The sequence below is a fragment of the Triturus cristatus genome, chromosome 2_1 (assembly GCF_964204655.1).
Source record: "Triturus cristatus chromosome 2_1, aTriCri1.1, whole genome shotgun sequence".
Lineage (NCBI taxonomy): Eukaryota > Metazoa > Chordata > Amphibia > Caudata > Salamandridae > Triturus > Triturus cristatus.
Window position 1 is genome coordinate 448,696,000 of NC_140581.1, and position 24,102 is coordinate 448,720,101.

Genomic DNA, 24,102 nt, shown 5'->3' on the forward strand with positions numbered 1-24,102 from the left:
GAGGGTGCAAAGGCAACAATGTAACCACACTGAGCAGGCAGGAAGGGCCGTTGAAGCACAACAGACTACGGAGGGCAGTGGAAAGGGGGGCAGGGGCAACAAACCAACAATACAGGACTTGCAAGAGAGGCTGTGGCAATGTAATAGACCATTGTGGGCAGAAGGAAAAGGCAATGGTAGTACAACCATACATGCCAACAGACCCGATTCAGCCAGGAAACGTCCAATGTTTTTAAGCTCAAATGGGCTTTATTTGATCTGTCTCCGGTCTACAATATCCTCTTTTGCAATGTAACTCAAAAGGGGAAAATCAATACCCCAGTTTTTTTTCAAAATCTCCCTCTTACCAAGTTCAAAATGTTCGCAAGTATGGTACATTGGATCATGGAAGGAAATGGGATAGGGACATGGACTTGGCTAACAGAGGACAGGAGGGACATGGAGAGGTGCACCAAACTGACCCTGCAGGGCAGGCATCAGGGTTTGCAGCAGCACAATACACCACACAGGGCATGCAGGACGGGAGTGCAGCACAACAATCCATAGAAAGCAAGAGGGAGGGGACAGGATCATGCACATGGACAACAGAGAACAGAGGGGCAAGAGGCAATGGTAGCTAGCTGACCATAATGGACAGACAGGAGAGAAAGCTGCAGCATAACAGACCATAAAGGGCAGGAGGGACGGATCAGGGGCATTACAATGGAACAGACAAGCCAGGAGGGAGTGAGTAGGGATCTGCACATGTAAACAGAGGGCTGGGGGAAAGGGGGCAGGTCAGGAGCAGCAAGATAGCCATGGAGGTCAGGCAGGATGGGCACTAGAAGCAAGACACACCATGAAGAGCAACAGTGAGACTGTGATGGCATACACACAGACCATGGATGGAAGGTGGGAGGGGGTCAGGGGCAGCTAACTGACCACACAGGGAAGGTGGGAGGGGTCATGGCAGCACAGAAGACCATGCATGGCAAGTGGGAGGGTTAGTGGCAGCACAATGGCTATGATGGGCAAGAAGGAGGGTGCAGGGGCATGCACAAAGGACGATGGAGGATAGAAAGAAGGGTCAGGACCTGTGCACAGACAAGAAAGTTCAGGGGAAGGGGCCTCACAACAGACCACACGGGGCAGGCAGGAGGGGCAGTTGCAGCACAACAGACCAGGGAGGGCTGAAGGGTGTGGCAGTACAATGGACCATGTAGGACAGGAGGAAGAGGATAGGGGCATGGCATGTGGACAGGCAGGGTGGAGGTGGCAGGGACAGGTTACAGTCATCTGACAATGCTAGGCAGGTGGGAGGGGAGTGGCAGCTCAACAGAACACTCAGAGTAGATAGGAGTGGCAGGTCCATGGGACATGGTGGGCAAAAAGGATGGAGCAGGGGCATGCACAAAGACATCGGAGGGCAGGGGGAAGGAGAATAGGGGCAGCAAGCTAAGCACAGAGTTTAAGCAGGAGGTCAATGATGGGGCATAGAATTGGGCAATGGAGGGCAGGAGGAGTGGACTGGTACATCATACTAAATTGAGGGCAGTGGCAGCACATCAGACCATGCATGGCAGGAGGGAGGAGGCTAGTCCATGGATTCACACAACAGAGGATAGGGGGGATGGGGCAGCAAGCTAACTGTTCAGAGAAGGCGGGTATTAGGAACTTTATTGTTTTTAAAACATGTGTCTGTGCGAACTACTTAAAATATGAACAAGTATGCAGCATAATCTCACTTTTATTCAGGAAGAAGAGGACGTTTGTGACTGACTCCGGGCTCACTTGGCAGAAACACCCCCTGACCCTCCACCCCCTATCGCAAAATGTAATGCCCGTGAAAAGGGTAGGTGAACACAGTGTTATATAGAACATAGTCCTGAGAGCACGATTGAAAATGAGAACTAGATATAGTGTATGGTATAAACTATGCACCAAAAAGTGTGATACAAGATGAACCGGGCGTGAAATATAATATGCAATACATTGTGCGCAATGACAGATTCATTGGAGAGCGCGAGATAGCACAGGCACTAGCGCGTGCTATGCGATATGCGCCTTGGAGTGCAATATGCACAGGGCAGTGTTGTGTAAACTAACTAGTCTCTAAAGTTGTAATATAAAATATGTGCTGGGGAGTGTAACGTTACATATGCACTGTGACAAAGATATGGATCCCAGATTGTAATATGTATGGCATAGCACTGTGCGTTATAACATAGGCATCGAGGAAGGCACGTTAGATGGGGCAATATAACCCGTGCGAAGACAAGTGTGGCAGGACATATTCACGGGGTGGTGTTACAGTGCACATGGGCTAGAGAGTGTCATAGCATATGCACTAGCTAGTGGAATACAACACAGAGGTGTGTGGCACTCAGCAGGCAATGGTGGGTGTAACACAGCATTGGGCTCTGTCAGGAGCGCGCTGTGACTCTCAAGTGATGTTCGTCCCCTTTCCAGAGAGTAAAATAAAAAGTATTACACATCCGGCAGTGGATGTGTGTTTTATTAACGTGAGGGGGGTTTCTTGCATAGTTTTGGTCGAATCCCCTTTGAATGGCTTGGTGTGCATGTGTATTAAATGTGCCCGTCAATAGCTACCCATGTTTGTATAAATAAACGACAAGGGTGTCTACCGGGATTAGGCACGGTAGGGCATCAGACATGTCAGAGCTTCACTAGTGGTGTAAATACATTCCACGTGGATTCATTGCATGCATAGTCGCCTTTTAATGAATATCACGCAAATCGTCATGGTGATAGGTACGTACGGTTTGTCCAGCATGTCCTAGGTGTGTCTATAAATATATATTTTTTAAAAATAATAAAAAACAGTCGCCGGCCCTGGGGATTGGGGTCAAAAAACATAATTAGGAGACAGGCCCTGGGGGATGTGGTCATCAGGGCCAATAAATTAGAATAAGAAGGGGAACCACACAGCCCCCCTTCTTAAAAAATTAAAATAAATAAAAGACTGGCATCGTGCCGGAGGCCATGCCCCCACTGTGCAGCACTCTGCAAACGCGCCCCCAACAGGCATCTCCAGTATGCGCCAGGGAGCTGCGCTGCAGACAGGTGTTCTGAGGCCAAGCCCCTTTTTACACCTCTCTGCAACGCAGCTCTGTGGCGCTTACTGGAGGTACCTAGTGGTCTAGTTTGACCCTAGGGACCCTTAGGATTCAAGGGGACTTAATCTCTCAACTTAGAACAGCCACAGGGCACGTTTACACAGTGGTGAAGGGAGGGGACGGGGCCGGAGGGGACGTGTGCAAACACGCACTATGGCACGTTTTAAATTGGGGATATAATTTCCCTTCAATACTGAGGGCCCCTGGGGGCTAACTAGCCGACCAAGTGCTTCCAGTAAGCGCCACTGAGCTGCATTGCAGAGAGGTGGTCCAGGCCGTGCCACTTTTTACACCTCTCTGCAACGCAGCACTGTGGCACTTACTGGAGGTACCTAGTGGGCTAGTTGGACCCTAGGGACCCTCAGGATTCAAATGAACTTAATCTCCCAACTAAAAATGGACACAGGGCGTGTTTACACAGTGGTGAAGGGAGGGGACGGGGCCCGAGTTAACGTGTGCAAAAACGCCCTGTGGCCTGTTTTAAGAGGTAGTTTTAATCCCCATGCCCTATTATATACTAGGGGCTTACAGAGGAGGTCATGCTAATCACAGGGGGACCCCAACGCATAATGTTCCCTAGTGTATGTAGGTGTTTTCACTGTATTCTAAGTGTCTTTTATCATAGCACTGGCTCTAGGACTGGTTAGTCAGACTCAGTTACCACCAGTATCCGTCTGAAAAAGTTGAGGGTACAGGATGATTTTGCAACAAGGCTTCTTTCTGCTCTTCTTTTTGTTCTTTCTGCACGTTATCCTTCTTCCTGCACTTATCTTCGTATTTGAGGACTTCTGTTGCTTCTTTCTGCACTTCTTGTGTTTCTTTCTGTGCATTTTTTCTTCTTTCTTCACATGTCCTATCTCTGTAGGCATAGTTAGAAATTAGCATTTAAAAAACCTTTGAAATTCACAGAAAAAACCATAGGTTTCAGGCACGTTATAGTTAGGAATTAGCATTTAAAAAACCTCAGAAATTCACTGAAAAAACCATAGGTTTCAGGGGTGTTATAGTTAGCTGGACTTTTCACTTGTACAAAACCATTGAAATTCCCCCGAAAAACACACATTCACTGGATGATGTCATCAGTGATGTCATTTGAGATGTCATCTGAGATGTCATGAGTGATGTCACTGACCATGTCATGAGTGATGTAATATGTGACGTCATCAGCAGTGCATTGCGGGCGGGCGAGTTATAGTTAGCTGAACTAACTATAACGGGGGAATTGCAATGGTTTTGTACAAGTGAAAAGTCCAGCTAACTATAACACCCCTGAAACCTATAGTTTTTTCAGTGAATATATATATATTAAAAAACGTAGGCGCGAGTTATAGTTAGCTGAACTAACTAGAACGGTGGAATTTCTATAGTTTTGTAAGAGTGAAATGTCCAGCTAACTAGAACGTCCCTGAAACCTATGTTTTTTTCAGTGAATTTCTAAGGTTTTTAGGTCTCACCTAGCTATTGCGTTTACGCAATCGCTATGCGAGACACTAGTAAGAGGGGCATTTCAAAGTGCTCCCAAAAGTGGATTGCATGGCGAGCACGCGCACAATCACGTGCATCGTGCCGCCATGCAATCCGTTTGGGGAAGCGCTTCAGCCCACTGGCGCATGCACGTGTAGCCACAGCCTCGGCATCATACTTCAAAGGGTCCCGCCTGGAATGCGCTCCCCCGCCCCCGCCACAGCATGCCGAGAGACTGTTTCCTCATGGCGCCTCTCACAACTGTCCCTCCCCCACCACAGGGCTAGTCTCACAGACGCATTGCCATCCATCGATTTCACTTTCATGCCCGTGTTCTCTTTGCCTTTCAGCACACAGCCTTCCCTCCCCCCTCGGTGTTTTCTTGCAGCTTTGCCCAGATCGGAGTCTCAAACAACCAAAATAATACGTTTGCCTGCATGCTTTCTGCGCTTACAAAGTTAACATATGCCGCACTCATTCCCTTTTCATCCTTCTAAGGTCGATAACATTAGCTCCATTAATTCTGCGTCTAAGGATTTAAATAACCATATGTTTCCTTGCAACTTTAGGCACTTCACACACACAGCCCAACTGCTCACACACACGGGCATCAAGGCAGCAACAGAATGCTCTGAGCCCCACCAGTGTTTGCCACACACACATGCCTCTTGCATCTCGTGTTTTCTTCCAGCTTTGGCCCGTGTTCTCTTTGCCTTTCAGCACTCAGCTTCCCCGTAACCACCATTTAACTAACACCCTGCCACACTCATTCCATTTTCATCCTCGCTTTCACTTTCATGCCCGTGTTCTCTTTGCCTTTCAGCACACAGCTTCTCCGTAGCTACCATTTAACGACCATCCTGCCACACTCATTCCATTTTCATCCTCGTTTTCACTTTCATGCCCGTGTTCTCTTTGCCTTTCAGCACACAGCTTCTCCGTAGCCACCATTTAACGACCATCCTGCCGTAAACACCATTTAACTACCATCCTTTTAGATAAAATAAAAGAATTGCCTCTAAGGGTTTAAGGAACCATAGAAATACAAGGCAAGGCAACATACACTCTGAATGCCACTCAGAGCCACATAATTACATGCCACATAACTACAATGCACTCAATACAACAGACACTCCAAAAACCAATCAGTGCCACATAGTTACACAGAACATAATTACACTGCGCTCAATGCCACATACACTTCAAATACCACTCAGCGCCACATACTTACACACCACATAATTACACTACACTCAATGCCACATGCACTTCAAATAACACTCAGTGCCAATTAATTACAATGCAAGATACTCAAAATAACACTCAATGCCACATAATTACACGCCACTAATATCAACATACACTCCACACAAAACCACTCAGTGCCACATAATTATATTCTACATAATTACACTTTATCGCCCTCACTCTCCATCTTATCTATCTATCTTATCTAGCCATCTTATCTATCTTATCTATCGGACTATTGCACTCTATCTATCGCATCACCACAGCATCACTTAGCACCACCACAGCATCATTCAAGGGCACTACTACATCACTATGCGCTACCACAGCATCAATTAACGCCACAGCATCACTCGACACCACCACAACATCACTCATGGCCACCACAGTATCAATCTGTACAACCATTCAACAACAACTGGCTCTAATATCTCAATATTTAGGCTTTATTACAAATGGCACAAAAAATGATAATATTTAACTTCTGTTCTTGGATTTTAGACGCCATTAAATACACTAAACAATCTTCACAAGAGTTATTCACAAAAGTTTAAACGATTGCCATTATAATTTACATTAACTTTTATTTAAGTATTAATTATTTGCAAAAATTAAAAGCCATTGTTATTTGTAATATCAATGCATCTAAGTCACGTAAATACACACATTGCATTACAAATGCTATAGGTGTCACATTTGCAACAGTTAAAACTATTAACATCGTACATGAGAAAGCTAGTAATTTCAATATTTTCAATACCAACACATAAACAAAAAATTAGTCAATTTACAATACAAAAAGCCCAAACTTTCCTAATGCGAGACCTATTGCATTGCAAATGCTTGTTTTAAATGCTACTTTCTAACTATAACGTACCGGAAACCTATGTTTTTTTCAGTGAATTTCAATGGTTTTTTAAATGCTAATTTCTAACTATGACATCCCTATTAAGTCCCCTTGAATCCTGAAGGTCCCTGGTGGCCAAGTTGACTACCAGGTACATTCAGTAAGCACCACAGACCTGCAGTCCTACCAAGTCACAAGATGGCTGCCAACACTTCCTGGTTTGGAGTGTTGAAAGACCAAAAACACTATTCAGATGGCAACCTGGAGGGAGGACGTATGGGGGAAACAGAAGGTGTGGGGGGGGGGGGGGGAGCGTTATGACATGGCCGCATCATAGGGTTTTTTGTTTGTTTATTGCGGGGTGTGGGCAGGAGGCAACACAGAAGGAGGGGAAGGGAGAGCAACAACACGGACATAATGTCTCTCAAGTGACAGTACATGCACTGTCACAAGCAAGACCTAAAAAGTAAAGTAAAACTAAAGAGCAGAAATGAAGAAAGAAGTTCAGACAAGGCAGGTAGAGGATGCATAGTGGAAAATGGAGAAGAAAAAAAGTGAAATGTACAACGATAAGGAAAAAATGAAGGTAATGAGATTTTGCAGATAAATCTTTGGTACTTCAAATATTTGCACTGCATAGCAAAATGCAACATTTTAACTAACAACCTTACCATAAAACATCTGAAGCTGGGTAAGAACCCCAGGACCAGACAGTTTTATGGCTGCATTTTATAAGCACTGTGCCCCCTTGATAAAATGCCTACTAACAGAGATCTATAATCACATGTTCCGGTCCTGTGGCCTGACCCAGATGATAGAGGAAGCCGTGACTGCCGAATAAAGACCCAACTTGGTGCCAATCCTACCGTCCTATCTCCTTCTTGAACATAGATACTAATATAATGGATACATTCCTGGCAACTTGCGCTAGAAGTCTACCTCCCCAACCTGATAAACGCAGGCCAGACAAATTGTGTCCCATTCAGATCCACCAACGACAGTACCAAACGGTCTCTACAGGTTATAGATCTGGCTCGAAAGAGATCCTGCTTTCTGTCAACTCTGAAAAGGCATTTGGCCAGGTGGACTGGTCTATGCTAAGCTACCCTGGACAAAGTGGGCTTCCGTGCCTGTTTCTGGGGATTGATCGAAGTGCTCTATAAATTTCACTGGGTCAGAGTTAGTGTAGATGGCATCAAATCGCAGAAGATCTGGATACCAAGGGGCACCCGGCAAGGATGGCCACTCTCCCCTATGCTCTTCGCCCTGGAACTAGAGTGGCTTCTCCAAACGTTAGAGAGAATGAGGGGGTCCGGGAAGTGCCCTTCCACCTGGATACCTTTAAGGTAGCACCTTTGCAGAAAATATGCTGCTCTCACTGGTATGGACCTGGCCACTTCTGGAGGAATACGTTATGTTACATAAATTTGTAACACGCACAGCTACTCATGAGTGTCCCGGCCCGGTGCCTAGCAGGGTGTGGAAAGTGAACTTCAAGAAAATAGATGTGTTTTCAGATTCCTCTTAAAGGCCACTGGGTACTGGATGGTACGCAGGACAAGAGGAAGGGCATTCCAGGCAACAGCCGCCTTCAACGCAAACGAGCTGCCCCCTAGCCTCTGAAACTTAAAGCGCGGGACCTGGGCAAAGCATAGGGACAAAGATCGCATGGAATGCACAGGAACATAGAAAGACATTTCTGCAGGTAAAGAGGACCACAGCCGTGGAGAGCACGGTGGGCCAAAACTAATACTTTAAATTTAAATCTATGCACCATGGGGAGCTAGTGGAGAGAACGCAACTGATGAACACTGTTCTTAGCCGAAATGCCCATTAGGAGTCTGGCTGCCGTATTATGAACCACATGTAACTTCAACAGGTATCCTGGGATGCCAGCATAAAGGGCACTGGCATAATCCAGCTGTGACAAAATCAGTGCACAAGTGACCGTTTTTCTCGCCGCCTGAGGTAAAAAGGGGAAAAATCTTCAGAGAGTTTTAAGCAGGCCGAAACAGCAACCAGCCAGCTTCCTAATGTGCTTAGAAAAAGAAAGACATTCATCAAACCATACCCCCAAATGTTTAGCTGGCTTCCCTGACGAGGTAGGTAATGGGAACTCAGGAGGCCAGAGCTGCTCTCTAAAATTTGGGGGGAATTTACCAAATAGCAGGATCTCTGACTTTTCTTCATTGCACTTAAGCTGCGCCTCCGCCAGCCATTTGAAGATAAGCAGTGTTGAACCAATAGTACAGAGTCCGCATTTTTGTCCCAGGTAAAGAGCAGCTGGGTGTCGTCAGCGTAAGCCATCACCTTGGCCCCCAACTCCTCCGCCAGATATATCAGAGGAGAGACATAGATATTGAAAAGAATGGGGCTAAGGGAGGATCCCTGGGGGACTCCCGTTGTAACTGACTGAGGGGAGGAGGAGGACGGTGAGACCCAAATCTGCTCAACCCGCCACTCCAAAAAGGACCGGAGCCAGCCCCACACGGCACCCGACAGACCAATCTTGGCCAAACGCGACATGAGAAAGGAGTGCGGGACCGTATCGAACGCCGATATTGGGGACATTGGCAGGCCTTAAGGTTAACTTGGAGAAATCGCTGGGCCTAGTAATGTCGGGGGAGGGTGCTCTTTCGCAACCTTCAATTTGAGAATCCCTTCCGCTGGATGCTCAACTCCCTTCCATACCTGGGAGTGATTGTGACCCAAGATCTCCCTACTTGCACGAGAAGCAATTTCAAACAATTAGCGCGATCACTCAAGACACTTACCGTATGATGGAGTCTCCATGCTCTTTCCTGGGTGGGGGGGAATGGTCTCCTTTAAAATGACAACTTTTCCTAAGGTAATGTACAAGTTCCAGGCCCTCCCACTCCCCCTACAGAAGACAGAAATAGCTCAATTGATAACAATTTGAAAATTCTTCAATTGAGCTGGGAAACAACCCTGGCTCTGCTACATGACCAGCACACACCACCTGAAACAGGGGGGCTGGGATTCCCAATATCCATTTCTATTACCTGGCAACTCAGGTGTGAAACGTGATGGAGCGGCTACAGGGTGAAACGGATAAATCCTGGTGCTTTATAGACCAGAACATGACAGCCAAGCCCATGGCGAAGATCGTATGGCTCCCTAATAGTCCGAGGTGACGCAACCTCTACAACTCCCAGATCACAAGGGCCACTCTCACTCACCCGCAATAAGGGTAAGACCACGTACCCATCACCTATAACACCGATGCATGGGAACCGAGACATCTCCCCAGGCATGGGGAGATCTAGATTCCAGACATGGATTGCAAATGGCTGCTATCGCCTTAAAAACCTATTCCATAAGGGTTCCCTCCACCCCTCGAGGACAAACTGAAACAAAATCCTGGAGCATGAGAGTTTCCACTACCTACAGAATAAACACTGGGTGCTTTTCACTCCCTATGCAGGCAACTGCCACAAGACCTGCCACATATTTTAAGAAGTTATTACAGGGCCTCACACCTTCATGCCATTTGATCTCCCAAATGTACTCTACTCTGCTCCTTAATGTTACTCAAATGGACCCTCCCTACAAGAAACGCTGGGAGGACGACCTTGGGGTGGCATCTGACGAAAATAAATGGGGTGCCTTCCACACACACACACACAATCAACTATGCCAAACATGCTCAGAGTCAAAAGGAACTTTACACGATATATAGATGGCATTACACAGCAGCGCAACTCAATAGCGCGGACAGCGGCAAATCTTAAGATTGCTAAAAAGGAGGCAGAGGGAAAAGGACATTTTCACTATCGTGTGGGCTTGCTCATGCCTGGGTCGGGTCTGGGAGCAGATCTTGGCTACCACAGCAGAAATAGAAGTGACAGCACTGGCTGCTGACCCTGCATTGATCCTCCTGGGTTTGCCCCGGGAGCACACATAACCCCTTCACTCCCACAAGGAGAAGAGAATCGCTCACCTCCTCCTAGCAGCCATACAAACTATACTAAGCCTATACTGAAGAGACCTCATTCCAATACCATGATGTCGCTGCAGAAACTTTGGCTACTCTCGGCATAAGAAAATATAGCACATGACCACCCAGGACATATCAGACAAATTTACTAGAATGTGGGACCCTATTCTGGAGTACCTCAACTGGGATTACAGGGACCTGACTTACCCTAATTGCCTACAGACTTTGGGCCTGCTTTAGAACCATTACTGAGGATTAAACATTGACTGATATTCTGCTACTAGCCATTATTCTATTCCCTAAATCATGCTGGAGTAGAGGGGAGGGATTTGTGGAAGTTGGGGGTTTGTAATACTGTTTTTGTTAAGGAGATATTCCACCTTGATGTTCATTTAGCTTGGAAAACACAATAAAAAATAATAAAACTAAAAACTGAAGAAAAATGTGTGACTCAAGTTTTAGTCTTTTAAATATGCCAGCATTTTCACACATGAGGCAAAGGTACAGACGTGAAAGTTTGAACCAAGGTCTAGAACAACAGAGTCCAGAGCAACGTAGTGAATAACCCACCATTATTGGGAGTGCTCATCTACAATAACTTCAACAAAAACTGTAGAGTCCCTAAAATGAATTGAAATCTAGTCAGAAAAAATAAATAACTAAATTCAAAAAAGAAAAAAGAAAGCATCTTTCAGCAACTGGAACTCAAGACAAATCTACTCCCCTATGGACAAAGTGTTCTGAGAACAGCAGTAACGAACAAGTTACTTACCTTGGGTAACAATATATCTGTAAGAGACATAGAATAGTTCTAGAATACTTACCTTGTGAATTACCCCCAGGCGTCAGACTGGATCCGGAGAATTTTTCGTCAGCAGTGACCCCGCGCATCGAAAGGTGGCGTCGGTCGGCTCCGCGTTAGTCGTTGGCGTCGTGGACGCCAGGATGACGTTGCAGCAGCTACTTAGACGCCGCCTTCGCGCGCCAACGTCTGTTCTTTTACATGGCATTCCATGCCAGAAGCGCAGAGCCATGCAAGACACTGACTACTGGTGCACAAAACTAGGGCCCTGAAAGGAAGTCCTTAACTCTAGAAGTCAGTTCGCAGAACGGGGAGGATGGGTGGGGCAGTAAGGAATCTAGAATTAATCTTATGTCTCTCACAGATAGATCGATACCGAAGGTAAGTAACTTGTTCATCTGAAAGAGACAATTAGTTATAGATTCCTTACATTATGAATAGATACCCCAGCAATACCAACCTCGGAGGTGGGTCTGCGAACCAAGTTCACACCAGAAAGTCCTGGAGAACAGAACGGCCAAAGAAGCTCTCTCTGGACTTAGCTGTCCAGGCAGTAGTGTTTTGTGAACGTGTGCAGAGATGTCCACGTAGCTGCCTGACAGAGGTCATTGAGGGGGACTCCCCGTCCCAAAGCAGTGGTAGCTGCCGTTGCCTTGGTGGAATGGGCGCGCAGTCCCACTGGAGGCTCCTTCTTTGCCAAAGTGTAGCAAGGGAGATGCCCTGATGTTCCAGCCATGTCCAGAGACAGAGACTCTTGACATAGGGTCCACAACCCCACCCGCCTTGTTTGTTACAGTAACACATTGCGGTGGTGTTGTCCGTGAACACCTGCACTACTCTTTCCCGGACAGAGGGAAGGAATGCCTTCATTGCAAGACGGACCGCCAGGAGTTGTAGAAGGTTGATGTGGAGCCTGGACTCCACCGGAGACAAGAGGCCTCTGATCTCCGCCTCTCCCATGTGGCCGCCCCACCCCAGAAGCGAGGCATCTGTCACCTCTGTGTACTCTGGTTGGGGAAGGGAGAGGGATCTGCTGTTGACCTAATCCTGGTTGGTTAGCCACCACTGCAATTGTCGTGCAGTGCCCTCCGAGATCTGAAAGCAATCGGACAGATTCCCCTGATGCTGTGCCCACTGGAACTCCAGGTCCCACTGCAGAGCCCGCATATGCCACCTGGCATGATCTACCTGCAGGACGCAGAAGGCCATGCAGGAGGCCAAGCAGCCTCAGGGTCATTCTGACTGAAACCCGGGATTGAGGCTGGAAGATCAGAATCATAGCCCGACTCGCGGCTCGGGAGGATAAACCCGAACCTGCGTCGTGTCCAGAACCGCTCTGATGAAAAAGGAGCTTCTGAGAGGGAGTCAGGCGTGACTTCGGCACGTTTATAGTGAACCCCAGCAAGTGCAGGAGGTCCGCTGTAGTCTGGAACACGGTAAATTGAAAGTGCTTGTGGCCCACTCCGAACCGCAGAGAACACCAGTGAGCCGGCAGGATGGGGATCTGAAAGTCCAACGCTACCATCCAGTCTCCAGGGTCGAGGGCAGACAGAACCTGAGCTAGAGTAAACATTTTGAACTTCTTCCAGAGGAAGTGGTTGACGTTCCTGAGATCCAAGATAGGATGCAGGCCCTTGTCCTTCTTGGGAACCAAAAGTAGTGGGAATAACAACCACAACCAACTTCTGGGGCAGGAACTCGCTCGATGGCTCCCATGGCCAAGAGAGCAGTCACTTCCTGTTGGAGAATAGCCAGATGATCCTCCGACATTCGATGGTAGTGAGGTGGCATGGCTGGGGTGGGAGGGGGGGTAGTCTTATAGGGGAGGGACTATTTGCAAAACCCACCTGTCCGACATGATGGTGCGCCAGGTGGGGAGGTGATGGCGAATCCTGCCACCCACTGCCAATTGGTGGCCCTGAAAGGTCAGACTATGAGGGTTTGGAGGCTGCTGCAGAGGGGGCGGTGGTGCACTGGCCTGCTCGCTGGCCCCCAGACGGCGGTGGGTCCCACGTACCCAGCCGCGCAGGGGCTGAACAGCTTGCGCCGGCCTGTGGCTCTGGGAGGAACGTGGCGGAGCACCCCTTCCGTAGCCACGAAAGGGGCGAAAAGCAGACTGCGCAGGACGGGTGGTGGAGAGGCCCAAGGACTTGGCCGTAGCCCAAGAGTCCTTGAAGCGCTCTAGCGCGGTCTGCTTTATCGCCGACCAGGCGACGGCTATCAAAGGGCATGTCCATGAGGGTAGCCTGGACATCCCCAGAAAAACCAGTCGACCTCAGCCAGGCGTAGTGTCGAAGGACTACCGACGATTAAATCATCCTGCCTACCGAGTCAGCGGTGTCAAGTCCACATCGTATGGTAAACTTGGCTGCGTCCCTCCCCTCGGCGACTGCACGGGAGAGCACGGCCCGGGCCTCCTCTGGGCACTGTGCCAGTACCTGCGCAACAGTTTCCGACCGTAGTCCCAAGCTGGAGGAAGAAAACATCTTCCAACGATGGTCCAGCTTTTTGGATTCCCTATCAGGTGGTGCGGTAGGGAATGCGCCTTTGGACGTTGAGGCTTGGACCACCAAGCTCTCAGAGGTGGGGTGTTGGGAGAGGAAAGTGGGGTGTTGGGAGAGGAAAGTGGGGTCGCCTGGAGCCGGGCATCGGGCAATCATCCTATCCACAGGAGCCCCTGTGTTGGGCCTGGGCCAGGCACCCAAAAGGATGTCAGTTAGGGCTTCATTAAATGGCAGCAGGGGCTCCAAAGAGCGCGCTGCCAGTTGAAGCACCTCTGTCAGGAGGTTAGTCCCGACTACCACCGTAGATAGCTCGAGGTTGAGAGCCTCGGCCGCCCTACGCAACACTACTGCGTAAGACACTCCCTCCTCTGTAACCACGGTAGGAGGAGACAACAAGCCAAGGTCTGGGGAGGTGTCCAGACTACTGGCTTCCCACAACTCCTCTCTCCAGACCGGATCATACTCCAACTGGTCAGTTAAAGGGTCTCCAGACCCCTCCTAGTCCTTCTCACCCTCCTCTGGTTGCCAATCTGGCCTGAAAGGAACACCAGAGTAGAACAGGGGTACAAAAGTACCCGTCAGCGCCGGATCCTGCGTTGGTCGATGACGGTCCGGCTCCGTGTCCACACCGGGTGAAGGCCAGGGTCGATGCCGTCTGGGGACACAACCGGGGTCGGCGGCAGACGTGGTGCAGGTGGAATAGGTGCTGGGGTAGGTGTTATGAGGTCGACCCGTGCCAATCCGGATCCAAGGGGACCCTGCGGTACCAGGGCCGGAGCCGCCGGCGAAGGACCAGGGCTGCCAGTCGAGTCTGCGGGGCCCGAAGGCGTGCCAGCGGAGTCGGGCTGCCCAAAGATGGCATGTATCTGCTCGTAAAAGCTTCGAAGCTGGGCAGGGGTCACTCCGGGTCCCGGAAAAGAAGGGAACCTTGGAGTCGACCCTTCGGGCCCTGCACGCAGAGCTGGGGGTGGGGAACCACCCGCATCCCACGTCGGCCGATGGACGGAGAGAAGTCGAAAAGAGGTGGCTCCGCGACTGCCGGGCCTCGAGAAGCTTTCGGGACCTCTCCCGCAAAGACTTCGGATTCATGGACTGGCAGTCGGAACACGACTTGGGATCGTGGTCGCGTTCGAAGCACCACAGGCACACGCGGTGCGGATCCGTCACAGACATCAGTTTTCGGCAGGAACCGTAAGCCTTGAAACCGGGCATCCCTAACGTCCACCAGACAAAAGTCACAAAAAGGGCAGTCAAAGAGTGACTGGAGGTACCGCTCTCTAGGGATCAGCGCTGGCTGGCGCGGTAAAAGAAAAAATTGATGTCAGCGCGTGAGGGCAGTGTCTAAGTAGCTGCAGCGACGTCATCCCGGCGACCACAACGCCAACAACGAACACGGAGCCAACTGACGCCTCCTTTCGACACGCAGGGGTACTGCAGACAAAAAATTCTCCGGATCCAGTCTGACGCCTGGGGGTAATTCACAAGGTAAGGAATCTATAACTAATTGTCTCTTTCAGATAGTTAACACGGTAAGGGGATTTACAAGAAGTTGATAGTTGGGTTCACAGATTTATTTACGGTTTTGTGTAGCTCTTGCACAAGTAATCAGTAGCATCAGTGCCTTTTAAATTAAAAACAGAAGGGGGAGGAATACATGTGAATTAATATATGCTTCTTTAATTTGTTGCATGGTGAGGAGGCAGGGGATTACACAGGTTTGAGCCCTAAGAGTGTAAGGACATTTTCACCAGGTTACCTATATCTTAATGAGAACAGCCCTTGCCTATTTCAAGACACCAACCTTATGTGACCAGAAGCTTGTTAATGAAGAACCAATATATTCGGGTGCTCAGGTGTGGCACTGGGCAGAGTCTTTGCACCAATGCATTGTGCTTTGAAGGCAACGCTGCTTTACTAGCGGCCTACTGAGCACCTCTTGATGAGAGAAAATGTGAAAAAATGGTCTGTTAGAAGATGACCAGCAGAATAGTCTACATATATAAACTGGTTTTAATAAAAGCAAATGTACAGGAATATACTGAGCACCAAATAAAGAAAACTTTTAATCATCCTACCTACACGTTGAATTTTTGAAGCAGCATGGAGATAAGCCAGTGAACGAAGGGCACATGAACAATGTACCAAATTTACTTTGTAGGCAGAAACTGATATTGCCCATAAAATTTCTTACAGACCAACAACATCATGTTTAATGCTAACCGTTATGATCCTAGCTTAGTGTAAAGTGTTCCCTTATTAAGAAATGTTGATCCAATAAGATGCATTGCAATATTTGAAGACACCGCCTAATGTACACATACTGTAGCAAAACTGACATTCTTTTGGAATGCGGAGACATTTAAAAAAAATAGTTTTTAACTTCCTGTCATAACTTTAATAGTGTCTATTTGGCAACTCTCTGGCATTTTGCACACTTCCTATATTTTACAGTAAATTCATTCTGTTTGAAACTATGCTTTAAGGAACCTGTGGAAACAAGAGCAATAAGAAGAGTCTCACACTTGGATTACAAGACTCGCATTATTCGATATTTTTGACTAATCCGTTTCACGATACTTTCAATGATCAGTTTCTACTATAGCATCTTGGATAAACTGGCAAAGTTCTCATTCAATAAAACTTTTTCTTCTTATTGGCTTTGTAAACACCACTTTCATTTTATTTGTGTTTTTTTCAAAGTTAGATTAAATAATCTTGGATCGTACCACCAGGTTGATTAAGGCTCTGAATTTCCCTTTCTTTGCGATCCAGTTCTGCTGCTTTTCTTTCTAGTTCTTCCTGGCGTTTAAGGAGTTCAGCTTGAGCCAGAGCATGCTCCTGAAAACAAAAAGAAAAACATTTCCAGACATTTTATAGCATCAAATAACTAATACTATCATAAGCAGAGACTAAAATGCAATAGATATAAGAAATTGAATCTTGTTCTTTGAAAACCATTTGCTGTATCCATGTCATATATATATATTTATTACCTTACAAAGTACTGCTGGTTGGGGTATTTAAGAAAACATTTACTGGCCAGCCCCTTTTTGATCCTGCTACTGGAGGTGGAAACCACGTTGGGAGGCCTGCATTGCTGGGGGAACCACTCGTCCCAGCACCTTTTGCTTCAGCTCCCTCCCACCAAGAGCTCTTAAGTGCAATGCGGCCCTGCAGGACACACCCAAGCAAAGCCAAGGCCAATGGCGGGCCTGTCCGTATCCATCAGAGCTTAGAACAGAGCTTACAGAACAGAGGCTCTCCATTGAGGCGGGAAGACCTGGCCAGCGTATTAATGATGTCTCCCCTTCTTCAGGCTGTGATGTGGCCATGGAATCTGTGACGGTGAAGGCCCGACCCATTGCTTGACTAATTACAGTTTGACTTTGTTACTAGGGTCTTCTGAGAATCCAGTAGGCCCCGCAGTATAGAGGAAAAAAGGACGGGATTAGGCAAAGTACTGCACCCAAACCTAAGAAATTTAAGAAGATGGCAGGCCATGATCAGCTATCACACTTGCCATCAATTGCAAGCATAGAAGTTTGGCACGGATTGGAAACTAGTCTGAACATTCATTTACAACCCATACAGGATAAACTGGATGCAAGGGAGCAACGTATATCCCAGCTCCTTAATCACAGTGGGCCCTATCAGAATGAGTTAGTTGGTAAATCAATCAATGCACTGAACCTGTTATCCAACCCCTCAATGCATATCTCAAGGCAGGGCGATGCAGCTAAGGGAGAGAACTAAATTGTGTTACCACAGCAACATAATATCAGACACCCTCCTGAGTGTAATTTACATCTCAAAGCTGGGCAAGGGGGGAGGGAGGGTGGTTCATAACACATATAGGCCGAGACAGCGACAATCCATCTTTGACAATAGTCCAAACTTGGTGACGGTCAAACTTCTAATTCGGTCAACCCCCGCACAGAACAACTAGCTCCCCGCCATATGCCATGTGAGGGAGCTAAAGGACCAAGAGTGACCGAAACACTAGGCAGAGATGTGAATGGGGAGGCTTAGAGGGTGCAGATATTAGATTTGCCTCTAGCCAGTTGCCCAATGATGTTGGCAAATAACCCAGAGCTTAGACAAACGCAGGTTGAGACCACTGAGCAACTAATGGGGATGGTGTTACATTAGCTCGCAAAGTTAACAAGGGGTGGGGGGGGACTTCCTTTGCATAGGCATATCCTTATGGCAAGAAGAATAATGTGGGTGGGTTTGCCTGCCAAAAATATATTGGGGGACTGTGTTGTGCTGAATTTAGACAGTCCAGGTTTAGTGGAGAACATCCTGCATCAAATCCAGATTGTTCCGTCTCGGAATTCTCAGATATTTGCTTTGCCATTAGGCCATTTTTATGAATCACACTCCACAAAGAAGGTACCAATGTGGTTACCAACGTTTTGTGGTAATTTTAAGCAGTATAGCAACCCCCAAAAAGAGGAGCAAAGAGGTTTTAATAGCGAATACTGATGAACCTGGAGGATTGCGATTGACTTGCCACTACTGACAAAAATGTATGTAGAGCTGGGGAGTTTCCCAACTATAGAAGGCTAATGGGGGCAGTCGTGTGGATAATTTAAGGATGGCCACCTAGAATATTGTAGGCTTTAGAAAGAAAAAGGATAATTTAGACTGGTTGAGGGTGATAGCAAAGTATGATATAATTTGTCTCCAAGAGACATGAGTAGTGGGTCCTGTTTTTTAGATGGCTGTCTCTCTTATCAATCACCAGCCACACTTGCTATTTCAGAGAGGGCCAAAGGATGCATTATGACATTGATTGCTAACACTCAAGATCAAAATATATATATTTTTTTTAACTTTGTCCCCCTATTTTCATCTATTGGTTTGCGAGGGGAATAGAGGCATCAATGTGATTTTTGTAAATTTCTATAACATTACTTTGAGGGAGATAAGGCACAAGTGATGGTAGCCCTGGACCAGGCATTTAGTGATATTACCTGAAGACACTATAAGGGTATGGATATAGTTTGGATGGGTGATCTTAACATCCAAGCCTGTACAAAAACAGAGAGACCTGTGTGTGGGCTAACGGACTGTGAAGGAGAACATATGGCACATTTTGACCATTGTACTTATGGGATCGCCTTGAATAGGTGTTTGATTAAGTGGAATCTGGGGATTCTAAAAACCATGAACCCTATAACCGAAGCTATGGACGCAACATTTGGGTGCGTTAATAAGGGTTCCACAATAGACTATGTAATTGCCTCAGAAGCACTCCATGGGAGAATATCGAAAACTCAAGTCTTATTTTTAGGCTTCAGTGATTGTGCTATCTTTGAGTTTAATATGAAATGGGAGCTCAACTGAAGGACAGTCAGGGATAATGCTCCCAAACCACTATTAGCCAGGAAAAATGGGTATGTTTCAAAGTGGGACAAAGTAAACGTCCTCCCTAGGGTGCTATAGTAAAAATGAGGAGTTAAGTACATGTGTAGATTTATATGGGAACTCTGATCTTGTGAGGCAAGCTTTTGAAAAAGTACTAGTAGAAATTAAATTTCATTTGGTAATGCCATTCCCATCTAAAAATCCGCCTTTATAACATTGGTTTGATATCTCTGGTTCAAAGGCTTAATTTACCTTATCTAAAGCCTTACACAAGGTCCCCAGAGAGGTCTCTTTGATCCGAAGTCTATGGGCTAAATATAAGCAGCTACTAGTAACAAGATTGGGGAGTGTAGAGGGATGGCCCTTCATGGGCTTCAGAGATGGATGCGTCCTCCACTTCAAATTATTTACTTAACAAAAAGATCCATCTCTTAAGGGGAGAAAAGAAGGAAATTCAAACCTGGGTTATATGGGTGTAAATGTCCCACAATGGTTGGACATACACAAAGGTGTTTAAATACCCCTCACACACCAAGAATGACCAGTGGTGTCATGCTTCATCATAGGGGTCCTCCCGCCCCGCTGCGGGACGGGGCGTGCTACGACCTACGAATACGTGGGAGCACTGATAATAAAGTGCTATGTGTAGTGCAGTGGGAGGGTCTGGGATAGGTGTGAATGTGAGTTAAAAAGGACCTGGCCCCTAGGACAAAAGAACTTTAATAAGTCGGAGGGGGCTGGTACTAGTAAAAGGGTGGTGCGGAGACTTCCTACTCAATGTGTGGTGTTCTCCTAGTATGTTGTCGACATGTTTCGATGCTAGGCATCTTCTTCAGGACAGGGTTAAGATCCCTCCTATGTGCGCATATTGGTACTTATGATAAGTTTATCAATATAAGAGAAAACATGCGTGAGTATACAGTACCTAATGGTATTCGTATTTAATTCTGTAAGAAAAATAATAAAGCAAATTACTCGTTCAGATTCCCAGGAATTGTGAACATCGTACCTGCAAACAAAAGAAGTGTGCCACGAAGGTGACAAAAAACGTGATAGTTTTAGCCATAACTCTAAATGGTTGCAGAAGAAGGTGCAGTGACCTGTAAGAAAAGTAGAGACATACATGACACTACAAACAAAAAACAGAAAACACACACTCTAAAAAATAATGGACGTTACTCTTATTCGGATATGGAACCAATGGTATATTGAAAACATACACTTAAGTATGTTTTCAATATACCATTGGTTCCACGATGTTCACAATTCCTGGGAATCTGAACGAGTAATTTGCTTTATTATTTTTCTTACAGAATTAAATACGAATACCATTAGGTACTGTATACTCACGCATGTTTTCTCTTATATTGATAAACTTATCATAAGTACCAATATGCGCACATAGGAGGGATCTTAACCCTGTCCTGTACTAGGAGAACACCACACATTGAGTAGGAAGTCTCCGCACCACCCTTTTACTAGTACCAGCCCCCTCCGACTTATTAAAGTTCTTTTGTCCTAGGGGCCAGGTCCTTTTTAACTCACATTCACACCTATCCCAGACCCTCCCACTGCACTACACATAGCACTTTATTATCAGTGCTCCCACGTATTCGTAGGTCGTAGCACGCCCCGTCCCGCAGCGGGGCGGGAAGACCCCTATGATGAAGCATGACACCACTGGTCATTCTTGGTGTGTGAGGGGTATTTAAACACCTTTGTGTATGTCCAACCATTGTGGGACATTTACACCCATATAACCCAGGTTTGAATTTCCTTCTTTTCTCCCCTAAATATAAGCAGACCAGAGAGAAGAGGATAAAGAAGCTGAGGGAGGAAGTGTGGCAGAATCTGAGACGAGCTACACCTACAAAGGACAGTAGAGGATTCTAGAAGGTCATGAATACCCCATTTTAGGTTTCACCTGCACATTGCTTGCGCTGTGTTTGACAAATCTATTGTTTTTTAATATAAACTTAAAAGGAGTTTACATCCCCGCCCCCTCTCTTTCGTGGCTTTTCATTGGTTCATGTGCTTGCTACTTACTTTTCCTCCATTTCAATTAGCTGTAGCATATTTTCCTGCATTCGCAACTGCTTGTTCCTCGTCTGCTTCTCTTATCAGTTTCCCGTAGCAGAAATACTGTTAATATTTGCTTTGGTAGAAATATTTTTTAATAAAGTTTTGCCTCTTTCTACTTTTTCATCTTGCAGCACATTTATATAGTGGAGAGATGAAGTGATTTACCCAGAATCACAGGATGTTGCACCACCAAGGCTCGAACAAAGATCCCCAGCTCTCAAGTCAGCAGCTCTGGCCACAGCGCCACATCTTCTCCACTCCTGTGATACTTGTCAGGGAGCTCTTTTCTTCGTCCGTTCGTCCCGGACAGCGATTGATAAAAACAGCTTATTATTTATCACCTAGACAAAACCGATGCATCGCCAATGCTTGTTAAATGAGGCTGCTAGCCCTTCTTTAAAGCCTCATATGGCGGAAGATGGCTGGGTGTCTTCTTTTCAAAGTATTTTTTAAGACCCGATAGAGCTAGCAAGCCCTATTGTGCTTCCTCGAGTTGAGAGTAGTAACATCCATCTAAAATTTGAGTAGGGCAAAATGTTGCATGCTATTGCACAATCAAGTCCCCTAAAAGCCCATGGCCCAGACAGTGTTCCCATAGACATTTTCTCACAAATTCAAGATTTAGGAGTCCCCTTGCTGACAAACATTTTTAATGCTATAGCTAAAGTAGGCCCGCCGGACTCAGGGAAACATTCAATAATCATCCCTATACACAAAAAGGGGAACAAAGGCAACCCCAAAAATTATAGACCGATATCTTTAATTGATAGTACTGTCAAGCTGATGGGTCACCTACTTTTAATTGGGTTCGAAGAATGGCTTGAGAAGAGAAAAGGCCTGACTAGGGCGCAATAGGGATTTTAGAAAGGCAGAGAGACAATTGACCAATGCCTTAACCCAAGGTTGGTGGTTGCCAAGTGCACAGTAGCAAAGAAGGGACATTTATTTATGGCATTCATTGACCTCTCAGCCACTTTTGACTGCGTGGTCCATAGTAGGCTGTGGGAAATCATGGAGACCAGGGAAGTCAACCATTGATAATTTATAAAACAGCTCTCTGCAGGGGCCATTTTTGTTCTCCCTCTACACCAATAAGGTGGTGAAGGTTCTAATAAAACAAAAAAAAAAACACGGATTTTCCATATATTGAGGCATCTGATGATGCAGAGTTCTTGGCAAGAACCCCAAAGGTGCTGCAGGGACGGACAGAGGAGTAGACTTGTTTCATGGGCTCCTTGGACTTACATGATAAGGAGTCTAAATCGAATATTTTAATCATTATCCTTCGACAAAGAAATGGCTGGATTTCCATGTATCTCATCACAAGGTTGAGGTGGTTGATTAATTCTCGTATTTGGGAATTCTTTTGGATGGTAAATTCCTCTGGAAAGACATGGTTTCAAATAGAGTCCTCCACTTTGAGATAAGCATTGCAGCCTTATTTAACTTCTCTAAGAAAGTCTGGAAAAAACAAATATCCGAAATATTACTTATTTATTTGGCAAAAGCCATTGGCATATATGGGGCATGGCAGATATAAAGCCACTGCAACATGTGGAGGATGCCTTCATTAAGAGGCTGCTTTCGCTGCCTAAAAGCTGCTGTAACTAAATATGCCATAGTGAAGTGGGACTCCCGTATATTGGTGATGTAATTGGCCTGGCTCCATTACTACTGTGGCATTCCATCTGGAGGAGGCAGTCACGGTAACTGAACCAAGCAATGCTAAGGAATTGTCTCAAATTGCAACGAGCTAAAGAGATACCGTGGATGAAATATGTAGGGTCCACGCTGTCAAAATTGGGCTTGAGTAACCTAATTGAGTACCCAGAAAAATGCAGATCTTTCCCTAAGGAGAAGTTAAAACAGACCTTTTTGGAAATGCAGCTAGCCAAAGATGGGATAACAATAAAAATATAAGAAGTGTAATGTCTATATCACTCAGCTATCCCAGTGGCACAAGACTTATAATCTTACTTGGTTTTTGTCCGCAATATGCAGCGTCGCTTTATTCTGACCAGATTTCGATTGAATTTTGACCCATTAATGTTGGGCTTTCTGGCAAATAGCAAATACCCATTGCCATAACAATCTTACTCTATGTCCCTGTGATGGGGATATCTGATCAGTCCATTGAGCATAAAGTGTTTTTCTGCACATTTAATTCCCAACAAATGCAAATAATTTTAGTACCATTTTGCGTAGCGCCAATTTAGCGCAACGCATGGCAGCGCTCCAGTATCTTCAGCACCTTGAAAAGTCTTCAGTGTGATTTGTTCTGGCCACTTTTCTCTGGGCAGTATGGAAACGGAGGAAATAACTTAATCTTATGGAAGGGGAAAGTGTGCAGTAACAAATGTGTATGTTATTTCTTTTTTCAGGTCATTAGACAGCTAAATAGTATCAAATAATGAAATTCAGTGGCATTACATTTTTCTATACAGTCTTTTAACTGAACCGCTGCAGACTTGGCTATTTTATATGGATCAATCCACATAAAACAGCTAAGTCTGCTCCTAAGACAGGCAATGCAATTCTATTATTGTATACATTTTAGATTAAATTGCTTGGAAAATATTGATCTTATTTAGTTTTAATTCTGTATGCATTTTTGTAGATTTATTTATTGATTTTCATAATTCTGTATGCTTTTTACCTGTGGTTTAAGGATATGGGTAGTACTGTATTATTTTTGTACTATGGTGATATAT

General features: G+C 46.1%; 1 protein-coding gene across 3 annotated transcripts in view; it reads right to left on the minus strand.

Annotated features, from left to right (window-relative positions):
- The window catches only part of SCAMP1 (secretory carrier membrane protein 1), a 573,188-nt gene that overhangs the window by 279,920 nt on the left and 269,166 nt on the right, over positions 1 to 24,102 (minus strand). For all 3 annotated transcript variants that reach the window (XM_085632265.1, XM_085632264.1, XM_085632262.1), the window contains one exon: positions 16,666 to 16,777. In XM_085632265.1, the coding sequence (XP_085488391.1) occupies positions 16,666 to 16,777 (112 nt within the window). The remainder of the gene's footprint in view (positions 1 to 16,665; positions 16,778 to 24,102) is intronic.